General features: G+C 44.1%; 1 protein-coding gene across 10 annotated transcripts in view; it reads left to right on the forward strand.

The window, feature by feature from the left end:
* Positions 1 to 24,855, forward strand: part of TP63 (tumor protein p63) — a 143,484-nt gene that overhangs the window by 84,637 nt on the left and 33,992 nt on the right. For all 10 annotated transcript variants that reach the window (XM_048955073.1, XM_048955076.1, XM_048955080.1 and 7 more), the window contains one exon: positions 10,895 to 11,149. In XM_048955073.1, the coding sequence (XP_048811030.1) occupies positions 10,895 to 11,149 (255 nt within the window). The remainder of the gene's footprint in view (positions 1 to 10,894; positions 11,150 to 24,855) is intronic.

Consider the following 24,855-nt stretch of genomic DNA (forward strand, 5'->3'; position numbering starts at 1 on the left):
TCTTGCACCGATGGATTTGTGCTAGACACTATTAAGCCCTGTTATTTTTCTGGCACTGCCTCCAACGCTTCTTGAGAATGTGCAGAGTAGGCAATAAAATGAGCGCAACTCTTTTAAAGCAAGGTTGCATAAATCATCTGAAAGGAGAGCAGCTTCTCATATACCAGCAGTAACGCTCCACTTCAGCTTCTCTAGTGGAGAAGTGAGCTCAAACTTTGTGTAAATTGGCCTGCATTAGTGTCGAGTCACTTTTGGTATCAGATGGAATTAAGAGGAAAAAGGTTATTTTCCAAGAGTGTCAAAGTTCAACTTTTTTTTTCAGTAGCACACGTTTTCTAGATTCTCTGCCATCGGCTGGCAGTGCCTTAACAACAAAATGAGACTGTGATCATTAGTGATACCTGAGTCCATCCATAGTTAGGGATTTGAATGGATCTCTCCAAGTGAGTCGACTTGCCGTTCTTCAAAAATGTCCTGATCTGTGTTGTTTTCTTGTATTATTCAGTAACTTATGAGAAATATTCCAGTCCTCACTCTCCCATGTGGAGCTTCCATCAGGGCTTTGCTTTGCTGTGAGAAGATGTTCCTGTCAGAGGGAATAGAGAGCAGCTTTTTCAATAGGGGTTTACCATAGGATGAAGATTTAGCAGGGCAGCCAAAATATGCAGGCTGTTACTTGGCAGAAAGCTACTGAGAAGAAAGTGCGGTGAAATATAGGGTTGAACTTGTTTCTCTTAACCAGGCTGACTCCTGCAGAAGTTCTGATTTTTCTTCTAAAGAAAAGCTGATGAGAGATTTTCCTTTCCAGGTTTTGCTTAGCTGCCCGCCATTGCCTTCTGCACAGAAAAAATAGAGCAGCACGGGGTTAAAATTACTGCAGTCTTACTTAAAGATAAATACTAAGAGGAAAAATTGTAAGAGATATTGTTCAAGAAGGCTCTGATAAGTACATGGCATGTTTTAGTTCTCTGGTGTTGGCAGAGTGATGTTGAATCATCTTTGGTAGCTTGAGTCTAAACTTTGTTGTTGGAAAGCTCCCTTTTTCATAGGGCACGAGCAGTAACAAAAACGTGGGATGCTTTTTTGTTGTTTTTTAATTGTACCAGGTTTGAGTGATTTGGGAGTCGAGCCAAGAATGCTCACTGATATCTGGTATTTTTTTTTTTGCAAATCCTCTGCCTGCTGTTGTTTCACCTGGAGCCTGAATGGTACAACTAAAGGAGCAGTGTTTTAACCAGGATGTGCGTGTTGATGTCTAGAATAGATGGCTTGAGGTGCGATGTGTTTCTGAGGCTGTGCCCAGTCATCCTCTGTTTGGAAGTGGACCCAAGCAGCAAGGCTGAGCATGCTTGAAAATTAATGCATTGATTGGAGCCTGGCAGTCTCCTGGGATTGATTCCAGAGTTTGGATCCGGATTTAAACTTCCCCCCAAGGACTTTGGGAAGTGGTATACAAGGGGGCTGGTGAAATTTGAGATGTGTCCAACTTCCTCAAGATGGCAAGAAGATGAATGTTTTTACCAAGGGCAAGAGAGTGGGAGGAAACGCCCAGTTTAGGGAGAAATATTTTATGGTGGGGTAGTGTCTGGGAATGAAAGGGATGGATTGTGTCTCGGCAGATATGGATCTTTTAGTTTTAATCCACATCTAGGAAGTAAATACAAAGACTCTTGCTGACTTCTGGGAGCAGGGAGAAGGGAGGAGGTGCAGTGCTAGGCTTCTTGGGCTGCTTAAGGGGAAATCCCTGCAGCGCAGAGCTCAAGTCCAGCTACATGAGGGACCTGATGTGTAGGACTGGTGTGGTGCCTCAGGAGCTGGTGTGAGCAGAACTGTAGGAACTCTCAAAGTATAAGTATGCTGTTAATAAGTGTCAAGTCAGCCAGTGAATGTCTCTGCTATAAGGAGAGAATTAGTTAAACTTGCTTGGTTTTTATTTTTTAAGTAAACTTGTGTCTTGGTCATCAGAAAACACCTTTTAGGGGTGCAGTTGCTCAAAGTAAAGAATAAAATTCTGACAGGCTGCTCTGCAGAGATCAGATTCTACAAACTTAAGTTGTTTCTGAAATCATTAGTAGCCTCTGCAAGCCTTTACTGTGATTTCTTACACCACAGTTTTACTCTGTGTTTTTATTTTGTTGCTCCTTCAGGAGCTCTGATGATGACTGAGTGGATTAAGTCAATGGGTGAATTTCCTTTAACCCCCCTTTCAGCAGCAGATAAGCAAGTTCTTGAAGAGGAAACTAGAAAATATACTGTCTGTGCTTGATCTAAAAAAATATTAGTCATTTTGCAAGCAGGAAACTACTAGTTGAATAATAAAGTGAGAAAACTGCCTTTATTGGATCACTGTGCTCTATGTCTGAAAGTATCTGAATATTCAGTTTGGAGGAGTAATGAGTCAAATATGAATGGAAACTGATGGGCATGCTGTCACCCGGAAATCTAGAACCCCTTTCTCTATTTTGCTGCTGAAACTGCACGCAGCTGCGGTGACCACAAATAACTAGAAATACCTTGCAGTTAGAAGCATTTACTAAAATAATGGAAACTGCTCTGAAAAAGTTCTCACTGTCTTGCTGATGCGAGTGATTCTGTACTGAACAACAAACCTATCGAATTCTCAGTTCAGGGTCTCATAGGTACATGGCCAAACCTGTGCCTGGCCCTAGGTGCTTGTGGCACCATTTGTTTTAGTGTGTGCTGAAGTCACAGCGAGGGAAATGGAAATGCTGGAAGGTGATTTTGATTGTTATTAGACACTGGAGGGTCTGTAACAGCTTCGTGGAAATTCTATGAATGCATTGTGGTAATGTCATTTAAATGGTTGGGAAAATATTCTGGAGGGTTGCAAGGCTGATGCAGTGAAGGCGGCATGGAAGAAGCCCAGCCTTTGCGTGCACTTCATGCATACCTGCATGCACACTCGCCTCATTCTTAAAGGCTGGCTTCTGGGGTGTTCTGGTGTTGTACCTCTACAGGACAGGAGCTACTTTAACGTACCAGATAAAGCCATATGTTGGAAGACAAAGCCCTGCCTCCTTTTATTCTTTGCATTTGGGGCATAATTAGGATTTGGCAGCCAGTCCTCTCGATTTCCCCCACTCAGTCTTAAAAGCTTCTCAGTCAGTGGTGCTGCTTGTGTTATTTGGTGTCTCAGGCTTTTTGAGAATGCCATCCCGTGTGCTCTGTTCTGGAGAGATGAGGTGGCCAAATAACATAGAAAACCCAGTAGATGTTCCTTTTAATCTATGGGGACTCTGGTGCCACAGTATAACCCTTTTTCTGTGCTTGCTTTAACTTGTTTTAATTTGCCCTTTGCCCTCCTGTAACTCTTTCTGAATTCTTATATTCTGTAGCTGCACCATGCTTCAAAGAGTGGGTGTGGGGGTTTGTGTGGTTTCTTTGGCTTTTTTTAACTGTTTGATTTATTTAACTTGCAGATGATCTGAATTTCTCGTTCTGACTAAAATGTTACCTAGCTGAAGTATTCTACCTTGCTGGCTGAGAGCTGATGCGCTCTGGTTTTATTTAGCAAAACGACAAATTTGGGAGTTACCTGCAATCCCTGGTGCTATTCTGACCCCGATTACTCATTGTCTTTGTGCCCTATGGCCATACTTTGGTTAGTGTCCGCTGCCTTTCAGTGTGGATGACACACAGATATCCTGTCCAGCCGAACGCTGCCCTCTCAGCGCAATAAAATGCTGCATGTCTGAAATGACTGATAACCATCAATGATTACCACTCAGTTAAGAGTTCAAGAAACAAGGCAGCTTTAATCAGCTACTGAAGTCTTCCTCTCCAGCTCACCCACCCCCAATTTAGAATTTTAATCTGTTTGCCTGATATTTAAAGCTCACCTTTTTTCTTTGATCCGACTTTTGACCTTACTTACCAACCTGACACACAGCATTTCTGCTGAGTTGTGGTCCTGCAATCACTCAGCCGCTGAAATTAGGCCAAAAAAAAAAAAACAACCAAAAAAACACCCCTTGCTTCTTCTGTTTTTCCTGTTGTAAGTCTGTTGTCTTCAGTTACATTTACATCTCTTGGGAGCATAAGGGGAGCCTTTCCAAATAGTCTGTACTTTCTGGCTCTTCAGATCTTTGTTGACATGATGTTGTCCAGCTGGTAATAGGAGAACGTAGGGAAGCTCTTGGTCTCTGTTTTAGCCTTAGGAAGCTAAGTGTTTGGGGTTATAAATCAGTTTGCTTTAAAATCATGGAATTCTCATGTCCCATTATGTCTGGCATCTCACAGAGATGATACGATATTTCTTCTTCCTCTGCTTGTGTGTTTTCTATTATATGCCAAATAGATTGCTGAGCACAAACTGAGTAAAGAAATGACAGAGTATGGTGCAATAGGATGGATTTGGGGCTTTTTTCTATTTTAATGTAGCTACATTTTCAAAATAACTAAGCATTGCCTAGGTGCTCTAATGGAAGTCTGCATGAAATGATTTGGTGTTCAGTGATGAAATTGGTTTTGGTGCAAGGAGGTATTTTTTTTAAGGACCTCAGTTTGGAGTCTTTTTTTTTTTTTTTTTTTTTTTTTTTTTTCCATTAAAGGCCTAAAATACAGCTTTTAGGAATTCAGTAGTAGTTATTTTATATGCATTGGCAAACAGTTAAAATACTTGAACAGTACAGGATATCCAGATTTACTGTGAAATGGGATGCACTGTCATCCTGATAATCCTTGAGTTAGACAAGCTCTCCTACCTGAACCTGTGGCAGGTGGTAGGAGCCAGGAATTACAGGCATTCCTGCTTTGGGCTGTGCTTGTTTTAAAAGCACCCTGCTTCTGGCTGAAAAACATTTCTTACTGAGCTAAAGTAAATGAATTAACCAAGGGGCAAAACTCAGAGTTTAGTTAAAAAGGAAAACAAGTACAGCTAGGGGGGAATAAGAAAACTCCAAAGCTTGCAGCCCTCTGGGCACTCAGGAACTTAGGCTTGTGTTGTGTTTCATTGACCCGAGTTATTTTCTAAGCTTAAAAATACCTGCTTTTTTGAACTTCGACTCCTCATGTGAGAAGTTCTGCTGCTGTTAACAGAGCTGTCTGAATAGAAACATGCTGGTTGCAGTTTGCTGGGTATGGCCATTATAGTTGTGCCATGTGTGTTAACCTGAGGAGTACAGGTGTTGGATGACATGCAAAATGGAATAGCCAGTGCCAGTGAAAATCAGCCAGGCTTTTCCTCTGCAAATAGCTCAGTCAATCCCAAATAAATTCCCTTCTTAGCAAAACAGGACGCAGAAATACTTGTGCTCCCTGCTTTACAGGTGGGATTGAGCTGAGGAGATGTTAAACCTCTGGTTGTGCTGTGGCTGGTCAAAGAGCCAAGATGGGACTTGCTGACTGCAGGAACTCTTCTGGTCCAGTGAATCCCATTGTGTTGGAAGCCTGTAACGCTGCTCAGATGTGAAGTAGTCTCTTTTACTGGAATAAGCAGTAAAACTTAAGTCGATTTGATGTAGTGCTAAAGTCCATGACCTTTGATAAATAGAGCGTAGGTTCCCAGGCGTTAAAGCTCATATCTTGGTTAAGTGTTGATACCTATGGTTCGACCAAAGGTATTTGGTTGCTCACTCTTCACATTGAGTGCGTTATCGTTTTATCTGAGGGCTTCTAAATGTTTGATGTATTTAGCTGTGCTGTTAGTCTGGAAGGAAGACTTTTCAAAATAGCCCACTGGATTTGTTTCCACTTCAGAAGTAGAGTTGGAGGAGCATGGAGGCTGTGTGACCTGCTGCCAGCACCGTGGCTCTCAGCAAGCATCTGGGCCTGAGCTGCTGTTGCAGCAACTTTGTGCTCCTTCTTCATGGCCAGGAGGGGACCACGTCCAAACTGATGTGTTCGTCCTGAAAGATGTGCAGTCCTGAGCTCTTTCTCACAGGTCTTTATGAATCACTGGTTCAGAAGGTTTTTTTCAGTCTGTCTTGTTGAGAAAAGAGGCTAGAGATTCAAAACGAAATCATACATCTCATTGTGATGAGTTAGATATCTTTCAGCTTCAGCTCTGATCTTAGCTGAGGGGCATGGGTGGAACCCTTAATTTCTTGGCACTTCTTTGTAATGGCACAAGCACTTTGCCTACATTGGGTGTTGTATCAGCTGCCTTCTGAGCAACTGACAAAGCTGCACAGTTCTGCACTCAGCAGGATCTTGATTAATAATTATGATAGAAGCACTTCTGTTGAGCTTAAGTGCTTTATTTCCACCTTCTAAGCCTTTCTTTGGGAAGGTCTGAAAAACTAAGTTGATGTAAATCTATCTTGATAAGCTTAAGGTGTCTGTCTTGTATTTTGGATAGGCATCAAGCACTTTGGAAAACATTTATCTTGCTGCTCCTAGAAGATCTCTTCTCCATGAGAAATCTGAATCTGAAATATCACTGTAACCTTCAACTGGAAGCCTTGGTGCTTCAGTTGTGGTGCAGTTAGGGACAAAGCACCAGAGTAGCAAAACGCCTTGCAAAATCTTGTTGCTGACATCTGTGGAATTTTGCTATATTGATTTTGGAATCTTGTATCTTGGGAGAGTAAGCCCCAATTGTGGTGTTTTGCAAGGCTTTCTCAGTAGCTGGACAGTGCTTTTTAGCCATCTAGGCCCAGTGGCTAAAAACAAAGACTAAGTGTAGATGCGTGTTCCTATGGAGATGTGGAGAGGGGTTTTGACAGGTAGGGATGCAGCCAGCAGTGTTTTCTACGTGTGAAGCTGGTGAGTTTTCCATTGTTTCAAGTGGAAAAATACCAAAGCTGTGAGATACTGATACCTGAGTAGTTAATGGCTGGAAATGTGTTTTTTGGTTGGGCTTTTCTGTGTGTATGTGAAGTCTCTTTATAATCGCTTGTGTGACTTCCTTCGTGCAGTAGTAATGGGAGGATCTCTTTGCAGATGCATCTGTAGCTGTACCTTATAATATGTTGGATTGTAAAGTGAGGTACAACCAATAAGACTGGGAGCACTCGTTCTGTAGAGGAGGCTCTCAATTCGGGTGATGTGGGGAACCTTTCTGGGCACACCAGCTCTGCCTTGTGCAGTGCAGCATTTGTATTGCCCTCTTGTGGCAGATGCCCCAGTGCAGCTGGATTCGGGATTAAAGAATTTTGCAGCTTTTTCAATTCAGCAGCATCTCCAGTGAAACTGTGGCTTTGCTTGTCCAGAAGTGTGAGTTAGCATGAAAACCTGAAAGCAGAGCTGATGGGATGTAGGAAGTGAAACTGGTAGCTCAAGATATGTTATTGAAATGATGTTCCAAAAGACGTAATCTAGGATATAATTGTATCTCTCTAATTATTTGCAGTTAAACTTGCCTGAAGGTTTTGCGGTGTTTTACTGGTTATTAATGATTCCAGAAACTTGGTGGGGGGGAACAAAATAGAGAACAAAGGCTTAAGAACTTGATAATCTGTGCTTTCAGCTCTGCATGCTTGCCATTTCCAACCAGCTAGCACTCTTGCTTTGCCAGGCATCATTGTTGGGGCTGGATCCTGCAGTCATTTCAAACGACCCTACACGAAAACCAGAATGTGACCTAAATTTTGGGCCATCAATGTAGGCAAGAATCTATTTCTGAATTAAACACAGTTGTCCTTCTTTCTGTATGGCGAGGGGAAGCTGTGTGTGTTCAGATATATGCCCAGCAGCAGACTCCCTTGGAGGGTGATGCCTTGCAGCTGTGCCCACCACCCTTGATGTCTTTGTTCTCGCCGGTGCTCACCGGCCTCAGCCTTGCTGGGCCAGAGCAGTTTTATTGCAGCAGGAGCTGCTGTACGGGTGGATTCCAGCGTGCGCCTTCCTGGGCCTGCTGCCCCTCTAATTGTTGCGCTGTCAGGAGGCGTGTGCCTCCAAAAGCCTTATCTGATTCCTCCAGAGGCCTTGCAAGCAATTCAGATGTTGACCCCTCGAGCGCACACAGCTCAGCTTCAGGGCATAGCTGGCAGGTTTAGCTCAAAGCCAGCAAGCTTGCTTTGTCACCGGGGCGGGAGCACCTGTCTGGGGAGGGGATGAGGGGCCGGGGAAGGTGAAAAGCTGGTGGGACTCAAAGGGGAGAAAGGAAGGCCAACAGCTGATTGTGTCAACGCTGGGATAAATGTGAGGAGATTAATAGTTATTTAAAGAGCAAATGGGGACATGGCATTTGGCTGTGGCATGTGAGCATAAACATGTGGTGGAATGGCTGCTCCACTGGTAACATTTAGACAGATGGTTCCTGGACTGAATGGAATGTAAAGGATCTTTGATTCTCATAAGGATATCTTGAATTTTAATGGGGTACTTTTTTTTTTTAAATTGATGTCCAGGCAGCACCCTCAGCATTTCCTGATGGTGCTGTCTTGTTAACATCAGCTGGCTGTTTGGTCATCCTTCCCCACAGTTTTGAGTAGCTTGGGATTGGAAGGAACAGTCTAAGTGAAAGCTAAAGCACTATTGTTTTGCTGTCTGTCTGAGCTGCTGTAGGAGTCTGTTTTCATCACAGTTGCCTTTTCATCATTGGACTGGTTAGGGAGTGTGTCTGATGCTAATCTCCATGAGAAATAAAACAACTGAGCAGTATTCTTGCTGTTGTTTTTTCTTTTTCTTTTTCTTTTTTTTTTTTTTTTTGAGGAGTCTTTAGGTGTTGTTAGGATCAGGGGTGTGGGACTAATTTAGGGTAAATGATCCCAAAATCTGTTTTGTTGTTTATTTGTATGATGAAGAAGAAGGATGGAGAGGTTGGGTTTCTTGTGTGTGTGTGTATATGTTATATATATTTTTTAACTGAATGCAAAAAACATTGACCAACAAAAAGAATGTTCCTGGCACTGTGTATCAGCATCCAGCTCCAGCAAAAACACAGTCTGTTAAATAGGTCTTGGTTGTTGGATTGCCTGTGCAGGTAAGATGTAACGGTCATCTGCTTTGCTGAAGCTGCAATCTCTCCTTTGAGAGGAAGATCCAGTCTGGGTTGTTGCCTCCTGTGACAGCTACTTAGCGTGCTTTGAGCCCAGTTGTGGGCTCAGCCATCTAACACAAGTACTGGGTCAGCCACTGTCTTCTCTTCTGCTGCAGATGGGGAAACTGAGGCAGCAAGGGTAAATTACTAACCTGAGGCAACAAAGTCGCTGCTTCACCCAGGATTAGGGCTCAATATGTAATTGCTTTTATTACTCTGCTGCCTGAAGGCCTTAGTCAAAGTGAAGGCCCATTAAGTGGAGTGCTTTTTACATAGTGAGGAGCAATCCTTGCCCTGCAGACCTTGCAGCCTGAAGTAGGCCATGGGTGGAGGGGGAGGCAAAGTGACTTGTGTAAGGACACCGTGTGCTGCTGGCAGGGCAAGGGAGAGATCCAGCCATCCTTCCTTTGCTTGGTCTCTCTGCAGACCATCCCATAATGAGTTCCCTATGTTGTTCCCTACCAGATCTTTTCCTTCTCAGTGCAGCTCCTAGTAGCAAGCTGTACCCTTTGTGGTAGGTCCTGCGTGCCTCACTGAAGACCCAAGAACACCAGTCTCGCCTTGGGCCCTTTAATTAAAGGCTCAGTGGTATAGCAGCCTTTTCCAGGGGTATTGAGCAAGGAAGAGTTCTGTGGTGGCTTTACCACCTTCTTTTGAAAGGAACAGCTGAGAGCGTACAGTTCCTGAGCACAGGGAGGGCATTTATCCTTGGAAGGGAACCAGTCTGTTCTTCCATGATTGAAATGACTGGAGAAACAGGAGGTTGTGTGCCTTGTCCATAGTCTGTGGGGAGTTCAGTAGATAGCCTTTCATTCCCTTATTCCCTTACAGATCATGATGAGCAGTGATGTGATACTTAAAGCTGTGTGTGTGAACCAGAATCCTGCCTGTGACACTTTCTTGTCCTTGGGTTTCACAGTCTTACAGTTGATGTTCAAGGAAACTTACTACTTTTTTCTTTTCTTTCAAGGAATTTATCCACTTTTATCATACTTTGTTTCACTTCTCCCTCCTTTGTCAGAAGGATCCTGGTTTACTGAATTGTTAGATTACAGGAGGGCGTTGAATGGGTTTGCTCATTCTTGTTGCCCTTCTCTGAATTTCTTTTACCCCCTCTCAACTCTTGGAGGTGCGGAACAAGGGCTGTGTATAGTCTTTAGGATATCTGACTTCTCTGCCAAACTCTCTGATCTAACCTCTGTATTTCTGTACTTTGTCCTGTAGCCTTCTTTTTTGATGTTTTGTCATTTGTAGCTGGAGGATACTTCTGGGGCACAACAGTGTCTGCTTAAGTGCTGTGTGGTGTGCAGCTGCTGATGCTGTAGGCACGCAGGGAAATGTTGCGTGCACTGAGCTGTTCCTGCTTGGTATGATACCTTCAGTTCCTCTGTGCTGCTGTTTTCTGGCTACAGTCACGGTTTGAAGGCTGTACACCTTTGCCAATGGCGTAGCCGTGCAGTTACCACTTGATACAGGTGACCAAAATGTCAATATGCGTGGTGGGATCTGATCTACATGGAGTAGTCTTTAGGTAGAACACGAGACCATGAGACAATGTAGCCTTGTGCATGATACAGCTGGTTTCACTGTAACAAAACGATGATTTGTATCAGGTACTAGCCTTCCCTCCACCTGGTCTGGGTTTGGGTGTTGTTAGACACAGGGATCCTGCCCCCTGTGATGGCTCGCTGCCCTGTGAATCACCTCTTCATTGTGTGCATGGTGTCTTTTTTTTTTTCCCCAGCTCTGTTCCATACTGTTGATCTACTGTGTGGCTGCATGAAGCTTTACCTCTTTGTCTTTCAGTCACTGATGGAAAATGGAGTATCTTCTCTGCAAATATCCTTCCTTATTGAATGACACGCACAGGGTGGTGCTGAGATCACGATGTCCACGCTGCGTCAAGCTGGTCCTTGCTAACGTTCCTTCTGTGCATTTCTTTGCCTCTAGCCGCAGTACACGAACCTGGGGCTCCTAAACAGCATGGACCAGCAGATTCAGAATGGCTCTTCCTCTACCAGCCCCTACAACACGGAGCACGCGCAGAACAGCGTCACGGCCCCTTCGCCTTACGCCCAGCCCAGCTCCACTTTTGATGCCCTCTCGCCCTCCCCAGCCATCCCTTCCAACACAGACTACCCAGGACCTCACAGCTTCGATGTATCATTTCAACAATCCAGCACAGCAAAGTCTGCAACGTGGACGGTAAGGATGCAGCACAGCTTCGCTCCTTCGTTGGCTTCAGTCCTGTGGCCAATGGTGACACTGCTGTTCTGATAAATATCCAGGCTTGTGCAAGAACAGAGTGACCTGTGTCCTCTTAAGTGCACGACATGTCACACAGAAGGGAGAGATTTATCTTGGCTGCTCTGGGAGGGTGTGGTGGGAATTGAACCCTCAGTAATATTACTAAATCCCAGGTGAATAAAATGCCTCGCAAAAAGACAGTCACTTAAAGACTGTGTGATGAAACAGTGTCTCTCTTATTTAAGTGTAACATATTGAAGTTAAAACCTGGGATGGGCATAAAGATGGCTTCAGAGTTTCCCATGGCATCCTTCATCCATGGGTATGTGTTAGGTTCCATGTGCGGGGCTGTGCCAGTAGGACAGAGGTACAGGATAGAGGTGGTTTGCCCTGATCAACTATTAATATTTTTCTAAACTTAAAAATTTTCCTTAGCTGTGTGTCCCGGTGTGGTTTAGGGCTCTAGAGTAGAGATTCTTTAAGATAGCAATATTCTCCATTGCTAAGATGTTCAGTATTTGTCTTCCACTACTTCAAGCACTCCAAATCAGTGCAGTGAATAAACCCGTGTGGTGAGTGAGGAGAATTAGGTAAATTGAACCTTGGTCCTCTGGATAACACTAGAGTTAGATGCCTAAATCAGGTATTAGCAGTAACCCCTGCTGTGCTTGGTAATTAAGGAAATCAGATTTGAATCCCCAGTGGAGGGAACCAATTTATTTTTATTTTGTTTTATTTTTTTGTCCCTTCAGATGTACGTATTGATTCTTCTAGCAGCAGGTCGAATCTCAGCTTCCACCATAGTATGATTTGTCTTACTTTTCTTCACTCAGAGCTGTTCTGAGTATCTCACTTTATGGTGCCTTTATTTAATGGTATCAGATTATCCAACACTTGTTTTCCGTCTTTAAAACTACACAAACAAAAGCAGTGAGTTGCAGGGATTTTTAATTTAAAATGCTTTTTGGGTTTTTTTGTTTGTTTTCTGTTTTTTTGGGTTTTTTTTCTTTACCACATTTGCTTTTCTTCCTCTCCATATTTAGTCCAAGGAACTCCTTTGGTCTCAGAGTAAATACAATCTAGAAACTGCAACTGGCCACTGCTGGTAGGAAACACTGTAACCTGCATGCTTCCTATTGGACAGATGGGAAGAGATGTTGTGTAATAATGAATCAGTATAAAATTGCATCTTTCATATCTAAAAGTTCTTTTTAAGTAAACTTTTTTCTAAAACTGGTAATGATACCTTTGTTTTAAGGGTAGGTTTCACAGAGTTGAAACGTTTTGTCTGGTCAAGGGCAGTTTACTTATTTCTTTATGGATGAATCTGTGGAAGTCCATATGAGGTTGAAATGCATCTTTTCTTTATCTGTACTGGCTGTGATGTCTTGCTGTAGTTCATGCTTTTCATGTCCAGGTTTCTCCACTTGCACTGCACTATTTATTTTCATCCCCCTTTTAAGTAAGGAAATTGTCAGGTCTACTTTCCATTTCTCAGGGCAAGAAAATGCTGCCCTTGGATTTTTGCAGGCTGCTGTGGAGAGGGTCCTTTGAGAGAGATATGAAAAGACATTCTCTTTTGATAAATATAGTACAAAGAATTATCTAACGCAGCTGCAGGGAACAGGAGTGTTTGATGCTATCCTTTCAACTATGAAAAGTGGTCTTTTGAAATGAGTTTTGAACGTCAGTGGTAGGCTGTTCCAGAAGAGCTGAAGACGAGCTGCTCGCAAGCGTGAGGTTGAGCAAGCACTTGAGGGAATTCACTGCAATGACAGCAGCTCTTGGGGGTAGAAGTGAGGCTGAGATTTAACGTGGATCTAGGTAGTAGTCAGATCAGATTGCATGGTGGTCGCTTTTTTTTCTTTCCTTGGGGGCAGGCATTTTCCATTTTCTTTATCCATGGCGTGAACCGTGTGACAGGCACATGCGTAGCCTATAGCTGTTGCAGTCTGTGGCACAGGAACAAGCCTGTATGTTTTAGTCAAGGAGCAACCTCCAAAACAGCTCTCTGTTTGTGGAGGAGTGTCCTGGTGTCCCTGTGCTGAGCCTAGAGCTGCTTGTGCAGGAGCTGTGTGTATGCAGTGGCTGATGACAGTCTTGTGGTGGCTGCCGGGGACCTTCAATCTATGTTTCACACTTGAGCATCTTTCCATCTTCAGAGCTCTGCCCTTCTGCTAATTAATCCACCAACTCATTTCACATGGGCTGTTGAGCAGTTGGTAATGTGTTCGACAGCTTTATCAGCGGGGTGGGTGTGGAGGGACTTGGAGGTTCTCTCCTGCTGCTGTCCTGAGAAATGTGGAAACACGTGTGAAACGTTGATGAAAGAAGGATTGCCCCATCCTCACAGCAGGAGCAAGTTCTCTGAGTTGCTCACTACCCCCCCCCCCCCCCCAATGTGACTTCATGTGCTTTGATTAATGCCTGTCGTCATCTTCTTTTTTAATGATGGATTAGGAACCTACCCAACTGGAAGAGTTTCTTCCACTGCAGTGACCTATTAAATGTTTAATTACTAGATGGCCCCACCCTTATTAAGAGTCCAAAACTTGAAAGCCTTGTTTCTTAGGGTTTTTTCCTCTTGCATTCCCCAGGGTGACAGCGTTAAGGAAACTTGTGTCTCACTTTCCCCACTTTGGGAGTGGATGAGTGAGGCTGACCCACCTTGCTCTGCTAGGAGGGATCAGTGGGGGCAGGCTGTGAATCTCGAGTCTTGGCTGACAGGATGCTTTGCTGTAGCTCATCTGAGTTTGTTTGGAGCTGAGTTGTGTTGGATTAGGTCATGGGAGAGCAAAGGCTGGCGGCCTGGATGGAAGACTTTGGTTATTTCCCCTGAAAAAGCAAAGGTGCTTTGGGAGGGTTAGAGATCTGTGAAGATGCTTCAGGCTTTTTGGTGCTTAGCTTCTGAGGGAAAAATGATCTGAAATCAGACATAGATCCAAGGGCTATTTCTGGAAGTGGGAGAAAGGGGGGAGGGAAACCTAGGTCTCTGCGAGCAGCCCCAAATTCTACTCGTACCCCTCCAAACCTGTTTTGTAGTATGGTGATGTTTTCTTTGGGGCAGGTTTATTTTCACAGGGCAGAGGACACCCTGTGCTGAGTCAGCGCTGTTCGTGTAGGATAAGCTGGGGAAGAGATGAATGTAACACTGGGAGGGCTGCTTCTCTGCTCAGGGTTGTGATGGGCTCCTAACTCAAGGGGAGAAGGAGCTGGCCGAAAACTGCAGAGAAACACCAGTTGCTGCTAGGTGAGAGTGATTTCTTATGCATGAGCAGTTTGCTTTGAAAATATTGCAGATTTTCTCTGTGAAATCTTTCGTGACCTTAAGTAGGAATTCCAGTAAAACATGCTGTCTAATCAGGTTAGCTGTTCATTTGTATGCAACGTTGAACTAATTAATGATGACAAATTGAGATTGGATTGCGGAGGACTTTATAAGCATCCTTGATTATTTTTTTTTAATTAATGACCTGAGAACACAAGAATATAACCAAGTTAATCAGTCTTTTCAGAAGGAAAATCTTTAACGATTGCCACTCTCTTTCAGTCTTTAAAAACAAAAGCCTTGGTAATCTAAACTGAACAGAGCTTCTCACGTGCATGCAGGGGTTGGGGGAGCTCTTCCTGCAGTTTAAGCTCGCTGAAAGCCAGTAGTGGATCAAGCAGTTATTGCTTGGTAGGCAGAAGGTCGTTAAGTCTGAGAGAGAAGCCATATGAATTTGGTGAAATTAGGTGAAGCTTATCCAGAACTGTGCGTCATTTATTGTGGGATACTTCCTCTGTGAGAATTCTCATATACCTGGGCTTGTGAGATCTCCTCCCATTTCTGCAGCAGAAGCAAACAAGGCGTTTCAAAAGCGTGCCACCTCAGACTTTTTTTTTTTCCCTTTCTGGAAGTAACTTTGTGTGCAGATGTTCCCACCCACTCCAAGTGCAAGTAAATAAATAACTGCACTGGCTTTTCCCACTAAAAAAAGATTTGGCAATCACCTGTTGCTAGCACAGAGCTTGCTATATGACTGCTTGCTTGGAGAAGAACATGGTTGCAGTGGGGAAGATTAAAAAATAAAAATAATTTAAAGAAATAATTATGTCAAGGTTAGTAAAGTTAACATTGCTGCCAAACTCAAGCTATCAAGAAACAAATCAGATCCTCCTATCCCCATAAGCAAGATACCACCTTATAAGTCATGAGACTTTATTAAAGGCAAACAGGTTCTTCGGATGTTCCCTCAGGTTTTTGAGCCTTTAGGGTGCATCTATTAAATCTTCTAAAGCATTTCTGGGTAGTCACGAGAGTAGAGGAAAAAGAAGGCAAAAGTAGCTTTAAGTTTTTGCATGAAAACCAAAATTTGTTTGTGATTGTTTTTGATTTTGCTGAAGAAAGCCCTGCAAGACTTGCATAATGGGAGTGTTGGCAATAGTTGAGCATAGCAGTTTTTTCTCATGCCCTGCAGTAGGTTGGAGCTGAGCAGGGTTGGTCCTTGCAGAGCTTTGTTATGAAACACAGAGCTCCACAAAGTTGCAATCCGTGTTACAGTCAGGCACTTTGGTTCTCCTGTGCTCAGTAAACTTGATTGTACCTCAAGTTCTATTAAAGCGTTTTGATTTCAGACTCTTAGCTGTCAAGGCGAGGTGACAACCTGTGCAAAATGCAAGAAAGCAAGTAAATGCATTGTGCAGTCTGGGGTTAGTAGATTCAGAAGGGTTTTGTTCTTAAGGTGAAAGGAATGTGCTTAAATTAGTCCCTGCTAGGAGTAACAGGTTCCTGTGGTTGAGAGTACAGATTCCTTGGCTGGTCTATCTCAGTCGTCTTATTTCGATTTGATTTATTCCACTTCTGCTTTAAAAAACAAAATTTTGTCCTGAATCACCTGGTATAAAATGGGAAGCTTCATTTCCCATCTATAAAATGAATTGGAGGATGATGTCCGTGGGGATAGCACAGCAGTGAGATGGCAATTTGATGCATGCGTTGCCTTGGCTCTAATTGTGTGTTCTCTTACATAAGTTGTTCAAATAGTGCAAATGGAACAACGCTCTGCTAATGCTTCTACTGCTGGTCATTTTTCTGCATTGTATGTGACAACTTTTTAAGGGCTGATGAGTCTCCCTAAAGACCTTGCACGTAGGGCTGTGCTGGGTGTTAATGTGAAGGTTTAGCTTTGTTACACCTCAGTAATGTGCCACTTGCACCAGCTAGTTGTCTTTTAGGCAGTGCAGTCTGAGCTTTCCTGATTTCTACCCTCCTTAAAGCTACTGGGAGAAGGACGATGGGATTTTGAATTTGTCTACTTTAGAGCCTCCTTGTCAGCAATGCTGTGGGCTTTCGCTGTTAGCACAAAGCTAAAAGAAGGTCCCTGCAGAAGTGAATGCAGGGTCTGTGGATGTTTCCAAGCATTGCGGTTGGTCCCCTTCTGGACACTTTGCTAATCCTTTCATGACTTTAGGTTTTCTCTTCAACCCAACCGATTGCTGATGCACAGACTGGAAGAACTGACGCAATGCTGTGAGCTCAGGGCTTGGCTCCACACATCTCAGCAAAGCAGGAGCATTGCCTTATTTGGACACTTGTCTGGGTGAGAAGTGGTGGGAACTGGCTTCCTGAGGCTCTGTGCAGCTTTACCTGTTTTTGAAGATGCTGCTCCTAGTGCGTGTGCCCTTTGTCTGCTCAGAGCGAGCAGGGAGAGGGATGGGCTTTGGTTGCTGCGACAGCTCTCATGTACAGAAAGGTTGCGATTGTGTCCTCCTGTTTGAATGAGCTGAAGTGTTTCCCTCTGTGTAGTACCACAGGGCCTGATGTTAAGGCTGTTGGTGCCTATGAAACTTGTCCTGGGTCATCTGCCTGGAAGGAGGGCAGCAGCTTGCTGTCTGTGCAGGAGGTGCCGTTCTCACGGCTGGGATGTGTTTCAAGCGAGCAGAGCTGGGAAGAACCAGTTCCCCTGTGAGAACCAGTCCAGGAGGGGCCTGCTGGATTGTCTTCTGGTTTTTTTTTTTCGTTGGTTTTTTTCCTTTGAGTGAAAGGAGATCCAAGTTCATTAGCTTCCTATTAAAATGCAGTTGTGCTTTTTTTCCCCCCTCTAAGCTCATTGTCATGTATATTCTGTCTTTATTACCAGTTATCTTTTTCTGACTCCTTACCAGCGGCTCCAGAGCTCCTTGTAATGATTTCTAGAAAATGTCTTGTTTTGAGTTTGTCTCTGCCTCTCTCTGCCTCTCTCTGTTTTTGCATCCTTCGTTGTTTTGTAAATCCTACAAGGCAATGTAGGGTACCTCTCTGAGGTGCAACTGTTTTAGTGCTGAGTTTTGGTAGATGCTTTTCATTAGCCAAGTGTCCTCCATGATGCGGAGACAAGAGGAAGGCATTTATTTAAATTGATGGTGTGAATGTTCTTTTCTTTCAGCTAGGATTTAGTTTCCTGGTTGCTGTGTTTGTGCTTTCTCTCTCCCGGCAAAACAAGGGACCAGACAGAACTCACTGCAGGGTCTGCAAGTGCAAAACACTGAGGTGTTAGGGATGGGCACAGTGGGATGGAGAAAGTAATTGTGGGGAGAGGTTGTCTTCTCTTGGCACCCCCAGGGGAAGAAGATTTACGTGCTGCTTTGCTCAAGTGACTTCTAGCTGTACTGGCATCAGTCTGTTTTATTATTTTTGCCTTATTTTTTTTCTCAGAAAGCTGGCAAAACTGTCTTCAAGTTTTAGTTGTTTCCAAAGAGAAAATGCAGAGGGAGAGAACTAAGTGTAAGAAACATCTTGGGTTCTTAATGAGAACTTTTTACATCTGTGGAGAGGAAAAGCGTTAATTAAACATAATTTTCATCAACGCAACTGGCACAAAAAAGCCCCACCTACTTTCATGAGAAAGGAATAAAGAGAATCATAATCCTGGATTAGGTATCTTTCACTACACGTATATAAAAACAACACCATGTGAAAAGGGGGAAAATATGTATATACACATACACACCAAACATACCGATGTGCCTCCAGCAGCATTACCAAAGGAATTAACTTTACAAGAAGCAGCCACAGCCTGGAAAGAAGCCATTTTTTGAATAAAAGCTGAATGAGCCTTGCGGTTTCTGAGAAGTATGAGAAGGAAGGGTTAAAAAAACATATAGAGATAAGAATAGCTGATGTTGGGAGATGAGTGAACATCTTGAAGTAGGGGAGGGTCACTATTTAAATCACCTTTCTTTTTTTTTTTTCTCCTGTGCTTAGTTAAAAATTGGCTTCTGCGAAGAACAACATGTAGGATTAATGTAGTACTTTAAATCTTCAAAGTGCTGCACAAACATTACTCCCCTAATCAGCAAACACCTTTTCTTGGTAGGAAAATCAGGTATGTCGTTGCCGTTTTAGAGGAGGGAAACCAGGGTGCCAGAAGTCCCAGTGTTTCCAAACTAGCACTCCTTTGGAGTGGTGTGGGATTTTTTTTGTTGTCGGATTATTGGAGTGGTGTTTTTTTGGGGTGGTGTTTCTAGATGCTTCAGGGCTTTTTCGTACTGTTCAGCACAGGGACTGCCTCTGTGCTAGCTCCTAAAAGCTGCTGAGCTCTCTTGGATTTTTATAAGCGTGAAACATGCAAACTGCAAAGCAGCCTTCACTGCTCAGATGTGGCATCCCAGGAGCTGCCTCCTTCCCTTCCTGCAGGTCATAGCCAGCCAGGCCAGGAGGCATGCTCTGGGGCATGGAGAGCTTCTGAAGAAGTTGCTTTAAATGAGCACTGCTTGAAGATTTTTCAACCCAACTACCCCTAAAAACAAAACAAAAAACTAAACAAATGTTGAGCAAAAACAAGGAGTGATGTTAAATTACTTCCGATAAGGTTTTTCAGACAGGCTGATATAAGAAGTATTGCTTGCCTTGCAGACAAAGACTGGCCTTGGAGGTGATTGTTCCTGTCCTCACATCAGTTGAAATACTGCAGCCATGTACATCTTATTTCCCTGACAACTTGATACAGAACAAGCAACAGTTGGTGGTGTGCTGAGGCAAACGTGATGGTTTTTGTGTTGCTTTGGTGGTGCTCTGTGTACTGAGGGTTTAGCTTCAGTGCTTGGCAGACCATGTCCTATGAAGAAATGTCCTATTTTGTTGGGGGTTTTCTTTGTGTCCTGAGTAGGGGTGCTGAGTAGGGATGACTTCTGTATAGAAAGAGCATGAACTTTATTATGCAATGGAAATCTGTTCATGTGCAGGTGTGTCAGATTTGTTATGGTAAACAGAGTAGAATAAGCTACTCAAGTAAGAGCTTAGATCCTCTGACAAATAGACCAGGGTGGAGAAATTGCATCTCTGTGTTATACAGAATTTACATTTCTAGTTGTTACAGATAACGCTTAAACACTGGAGCAAAGCTTGATGCATCCACAGAAGTAAACTGCTACTTCTCCATCATCTTATCAGATGTATTCTATGACAGTTGTTTGTTTGTTGTTTGAAAGAGGGCAAGATAGTTGCTCCTCTGAGGAGGATGAGTGCTTCATGTTCTGCTGATGTGCATCAGTTGCCAAAATAAGGAAAATAGGGTCTATTTTCTGGCTTTTCCTGCTTTAGCAGTAATGATCATGCTGCTCTGCGAGGTTTAAGGAGCAGCATCCCTGTGTGGATCGTCTGGAGCCTGGGGCTCACTGTGCTTCCCTCTTGGGGAGAGAAGCAGCATTGCCCCGAGCTGCTTGGGTAGAGCTCAGTACAGATGAGCTATGGGTTTGACCCTGAACCCAGTCTCTGTGCTGCTCCAGCCTTGTGATTTAGATTTGATCTGGGTAATGTTGTGCAAGGCATTCCTTCTGCCTCCATTTCTTCCCCTGCATTTCTACGTGCCCACCCTCAAAGTCAGGACTGTGCCACCACATTGCAAAGCACCGAAATCTCCAATGTGAAACGCTTGGGGGAATGGCTGGGGCTGCTGCTTGCTTGCAGCCTGTATCACTAGACTTAATCAAGAGGCCTGAAAGCTTATTTGTAAAAAGATTTGTCTTGCAAACCTAAGTATATCTCCAGGCTAAAGCTCAGAACTGCCCAAGTCCTGACTAGGTTAATTGCTTCCCCTCTTGAGAGCTCACTATTTACCAGCATCAGGCCCATCAGGTATGGGATATGCTGATGCAGAGGCCGTGTGGAGGCTATGGCACAAAGGAAAGCCTCTTCTTCCTTGTGTATCTGGAGTGTGACAGTGTGTGAGCTGTGCTGTGTTAGCTGCAGTGATGAGCTGGGCTGAACACGCCCTGCTGCTGTCGGGGCTCATCAGCTCACCCGTGGGAGCTGCAGCTGGGAGCTTCTGCTGGGGAGCTGCCCTGCTCCTGGCCTCCTTGGGAAAAAAAAATGGAGCTGAGCAGAGATTTGCTGTCAGATGTGTCCTCATAGCCTCTCCTAAGGCAAATGGATGGGAGCAGAGCTCTTGGGCTCAGTGTCCAGCAGCATGCCCTCTCTGTTTGCGTTTCGAGCATCAGCATCACCATGGGTGGCAAAGTATTCTCATGAGATGTTTCTTAGGTGGCTGAGCACTAAATGTCATCTGTTCATTAATCAGTCAGGTGGCGACTGGTTTTATGATGAGTTCTTGTTTCCTGTCCCTTCTGCTGCACACTGCTTGTGTTATTCATTCTGAGTCACTTTCTTGACCAGCACTTGGTGAGCAAAGGAGACTCCAAAAATCACTTGCAATTCTACTTCTCTCACTAAAGACTTTTACAGTGTCAACACTAACAAAAAAAAAAAAAGATGACAGCCCTTAGGAAAAGCTTCAGAAGAGCAATCATTAGTTCTGTAAAGATTAAAGGTTCTCAGAAATGGAGCACATGGACTGACTACTTTAAAATACTGGTCTTATAAATAATTAATACATTTTTAATTAAATTTAATCTTTATTTGTTAGCCCCTTAATGTGCTGACTTCTCTGGTGAGTCACTTCTGCTGGTTTCCTTTGCTGTGCCTCTCTTAAGGTACTACAAAGATGGGATTCTGTTTCTGGGCTTATTTTCCAGCTGTTCTATGCAATACTCAGTTGAACTGGATTGCATTGGTGCTGCTGGTATGCATGGAAGAGCTGTTGGGAGGAGCAGCTCCGTGGATGCGCTGGTTCCAGGCTGCATTTGCAGGGACACGTGCTGGAAGAAAACCATTTCCATGCTGCATGTCTAACGTTGTGAGCACAAAACACTCCAATGCTGTTAGTCACACCACTGATCTCAATCTGCTTAATGGGGCTGTTTTGTTTTTAATACGCTGCTGTTCTGATGTGTGTTTTGAAATGCGTTTTAGGGATGGTTCCTAAACGTAGAACTTACAGGGTCTTCTTGAGTAGGGTTGCTTGGTAGTATTTTAAGTGTCAGTGAAGCATATGGCCAAGATCAACTGCTGCTTAGTGACTGGGAACGACTCACTTGTGACTGCTTTTCTCCACCCCACAGGCTGGAGTTGCTACCAGTTGCCCGCTTGGCTCTGAAGCCCAAACTGCTGGGGTTCACCTTACCCTGCACCTCTGGATCACACCATGTCTGTGATGTGACTCCAGCATGACCTTCTCGCTATGGGAAAGTCAGCACTTCCCAGTGCCCAGGAGAAGTAGGGTTCAGCATGCAGGCTTCTGGGGAGTGGTGTAGAGTAGTTGCTGCTGTGTGCTGGGGGCTCTCTGGCCAGCCTGGCATGGATCACCAAGGGTGTAGCAATTCACTCCAGTAGGTTTTTTTTTTTTTGGTTGTTTTATTTTTCCCACTGGCCATACCAATCTGATTACACCTTCGAGGGATCATCCACCCCTAAAGCTTAATTAAGGAGCTCTTGTCTGACTCGTCACTGACTCACCTGCCACTGTATGAGCTCATGTCTGACTTGTCCTAGGAAGATAGTGAAATATGTCAGACTTCTCTGAAATACAGCAGTTTTTTTGTTTTATTGCATCCCTGACATTGCTGTTGGCTGCTGCATAGGTGAACAGAAAGACGTCTGCTCTGACTTGGTCGCATTTATCTAAACTCAGTCACTCACCTCTTTGTGCCTTGATAAACTAGCTGGCGTTTTGCTTGCACAGCTGTAGGTATGTTAGAGTTAATAAAAAAATAAAATTAAATAACCTTTGAGTTTTGGCTTCGGGCAAAGTAGGTGAAATGATGTGTTTTGGAGATGAATGCTCTTGCAGAAGGCAAGATGTAGCTTGCAGGAGAACATCTGCAACCAATCCATTCTGTATGAGATGGGGCCAAGACTTGTTTGTATCTCAGTACCTGTTTAAACATGTTGTAGCATAGCAAAAAGAGGTTTTGAATGCATTGAGGAAGGGTGGGTAAGAAGGGAAAGAGACATCAGGCTGAATGTTTGCTTAATAGCTTTGATTTCTTCATTAAACTTTTAAGCACTTTAATAATTTGATTAGCTGCTTTCAGAGTGCTGTAGAACTTTTTTTCCTTTTTAAATAAAGAATGAAGAATCCTGCTCATCTTGGCACTGCAAAATGAGCTTGATTTCTGGCCTGGAGCAAATCTGGTAACTGTTGACAACTTTGGCGTACCTACTCTGAGGACTGTCAGCAGAAGGCTGTTTGGTAATACATTGATCAAGGAGTGTGGAGATCCAGTCACCAGGCAGACTGCCCAGACACCAGAATGCAGCTTCCCAATCAGGTGCTCCTTGCCAGCTGCTCCCGTCCTCTGTGTGCTGTAAGAACTGAATGTAGAATGAGACGTTAGCAGCTGCACTTAGCGGAGTATGTTTGCCTGCCTTTAACTGTGCACTTGAAATGCCTCATTTTAAGGCCTGTGGCAGCATAGAACGTTTATATGACTCAGGAGCAGCAGAAATGGTTAGGCAGGTAGGAGAGGTTATCCTGTTCTGCTTAGTGGTGAGCTCTGCATTACTTTCCTTTCTTCCTTAGCGTGCCCCTGAGATGCACACACAGCCATATTTCTAGTTTACACATACAACTCATGTGAGTTTTGGATGTGTAGACTGCATATGACTGTGGGATCTGCTGTCAGCAGGGTGCAGCAGCTTGCTCAGATCTTTCTCCTGGTCGTGTGGGCTGGATTTCCAGCTAGGGAGCTGGGTTGACTCATTTGGACTGAATAAGATGCAGAATGTGAATGTAGTGCTTCTAAAATTCTGCCAAAGGAGAAGTGCATTCAAAGTGCTCTGTTATGCATGGTATAGTTTGTAATACTACCTGGGTAGTATCTTTATTTTTTTTCTCCCTTGCCTAGCACCAAATCCTGCCATGAGTGCTTGATTAGCACAGGACCAGAGTTTGATTAATGTTCTTCAAGGAACCCAGAGCACAAGCAAATTAGGGAACTGCAAGGTGTAGAATGTCCTGTCCTCTGCCTTTGTTGTAGGCAAGGCTTTTCCACTGTGCTCAGTAGAGCACAGATATGCTTACCTCTGTGTTTCCATGTGTTGGTCAAGTCTCTGGTGACTCTGTGCTGTTCTTCACCTGTATTCGCTGGCTGGCCAACAGCAAAGCCTCCTGTGACTTGGCCAGGCTTAGCAGGTGGACACCCATGCTAGAGCAAGCCTTAGGCTTCATCTATGCTGCATAGATTTGCAAGGCTGCGTCTAGAAAAAGAAATGTGTCTGCGTAGTGCTGCAGCAACAGGCAGAGTTCAGTAGGTCTGGCATGTTGCAGTTCGAGCATGCCAGACTGGGGGGCTGTGCAGTGATGGCTTTGCAGTGTGTGATGCCCGTTCTTCAGCATGTCATGTGCTGGATTAGTTTGTGTTGAGCCAGCAGTCCCTGCAGCTGTGCTATGGGTGTGCCTTCTTTGCAAGCCTCAAGCAAGTGCTGGTTGCTTTTGCCTTGCCCTGCAGGGAGCATCGTGACCTCAAGAGGCCCCAGGGCTGCGTTCAGGTGCATGATGTACCTCACTTCCCATGTTATTCAGAGCTTCTGATAAGGAGACTTTAGGTGGCCCTCTTGCCCTGCAGGATGGGCAGAGTTGTTAGCTCTGCTGAACTGAAGAAAATATCTAATGTATAATATAAGCTGCCTGAATGGATTTCTTTCCTGATGTGCTGATGATTCATGCGCTCTTCATTTTCTGGTTCTGGAGCTGTGTTGCCCTGGCAGTTTTGAGCAATAGCAGAGCTCATCTCTGAAGAAATAATCTTTTGGAGGTAGCCTCCAGAACAGTTGGCTATTGGAGAGTTGCTTTGCTTCCTTCAGAGATCTCATCCCAAAATCATCAAGGCAAGTGGCCAAAGTACACGGCAGAAATGATGTTGTCTTGCACAAATGTTGGCTTAACTCATGTTTCTGTCCTGCTCCTGTGTAAGCATTGCCCATTCCTCAGGTTCCTTCAGCTGCCTCTGTACCAACACACGAAGAATCTGCTCACTCTCAGTGAATTGTGCAATCTAATTACGCCTCCCAGCCCATCAGAGCAATGTGAGGATAGGTCCATTTTGCTTTTGTGAAGGAGTCTTTCAGAAGCATATTCTTTGGAGATGCAGCATATAGAGGAGTGTATATCAGCTTGTACAAGAATGGACTGGGGACTTGCTTAGTTTTTTCCCCTTGGCTACGTGAGCAGCTAAAACCTGTTACCTGCAGAAGTTGGAAGCTCCGTGCAGAAAATTAGCTTCAGTTGGTGAAAGAGTCGAGATAGCATTTTTGTTAGCTAATTAAAGGATTAAAGGTGCAGAGATTTCAAGTGAACTGTCAGTAT

This window comes from Lagopus muta, chromosome 9, assembly GCF_023343835.1.
Source record: "Lagopus muta isolate bLagMut1 chromosome 9, bLagMut1 primary, whole genome shotgun sequence".
Classification (NCBI taxonomy): Eukaryota; Metazoa; Chordata; class Aves; order Galliformes; family Phasianidae; genus Lagopus; species Lagopus muta.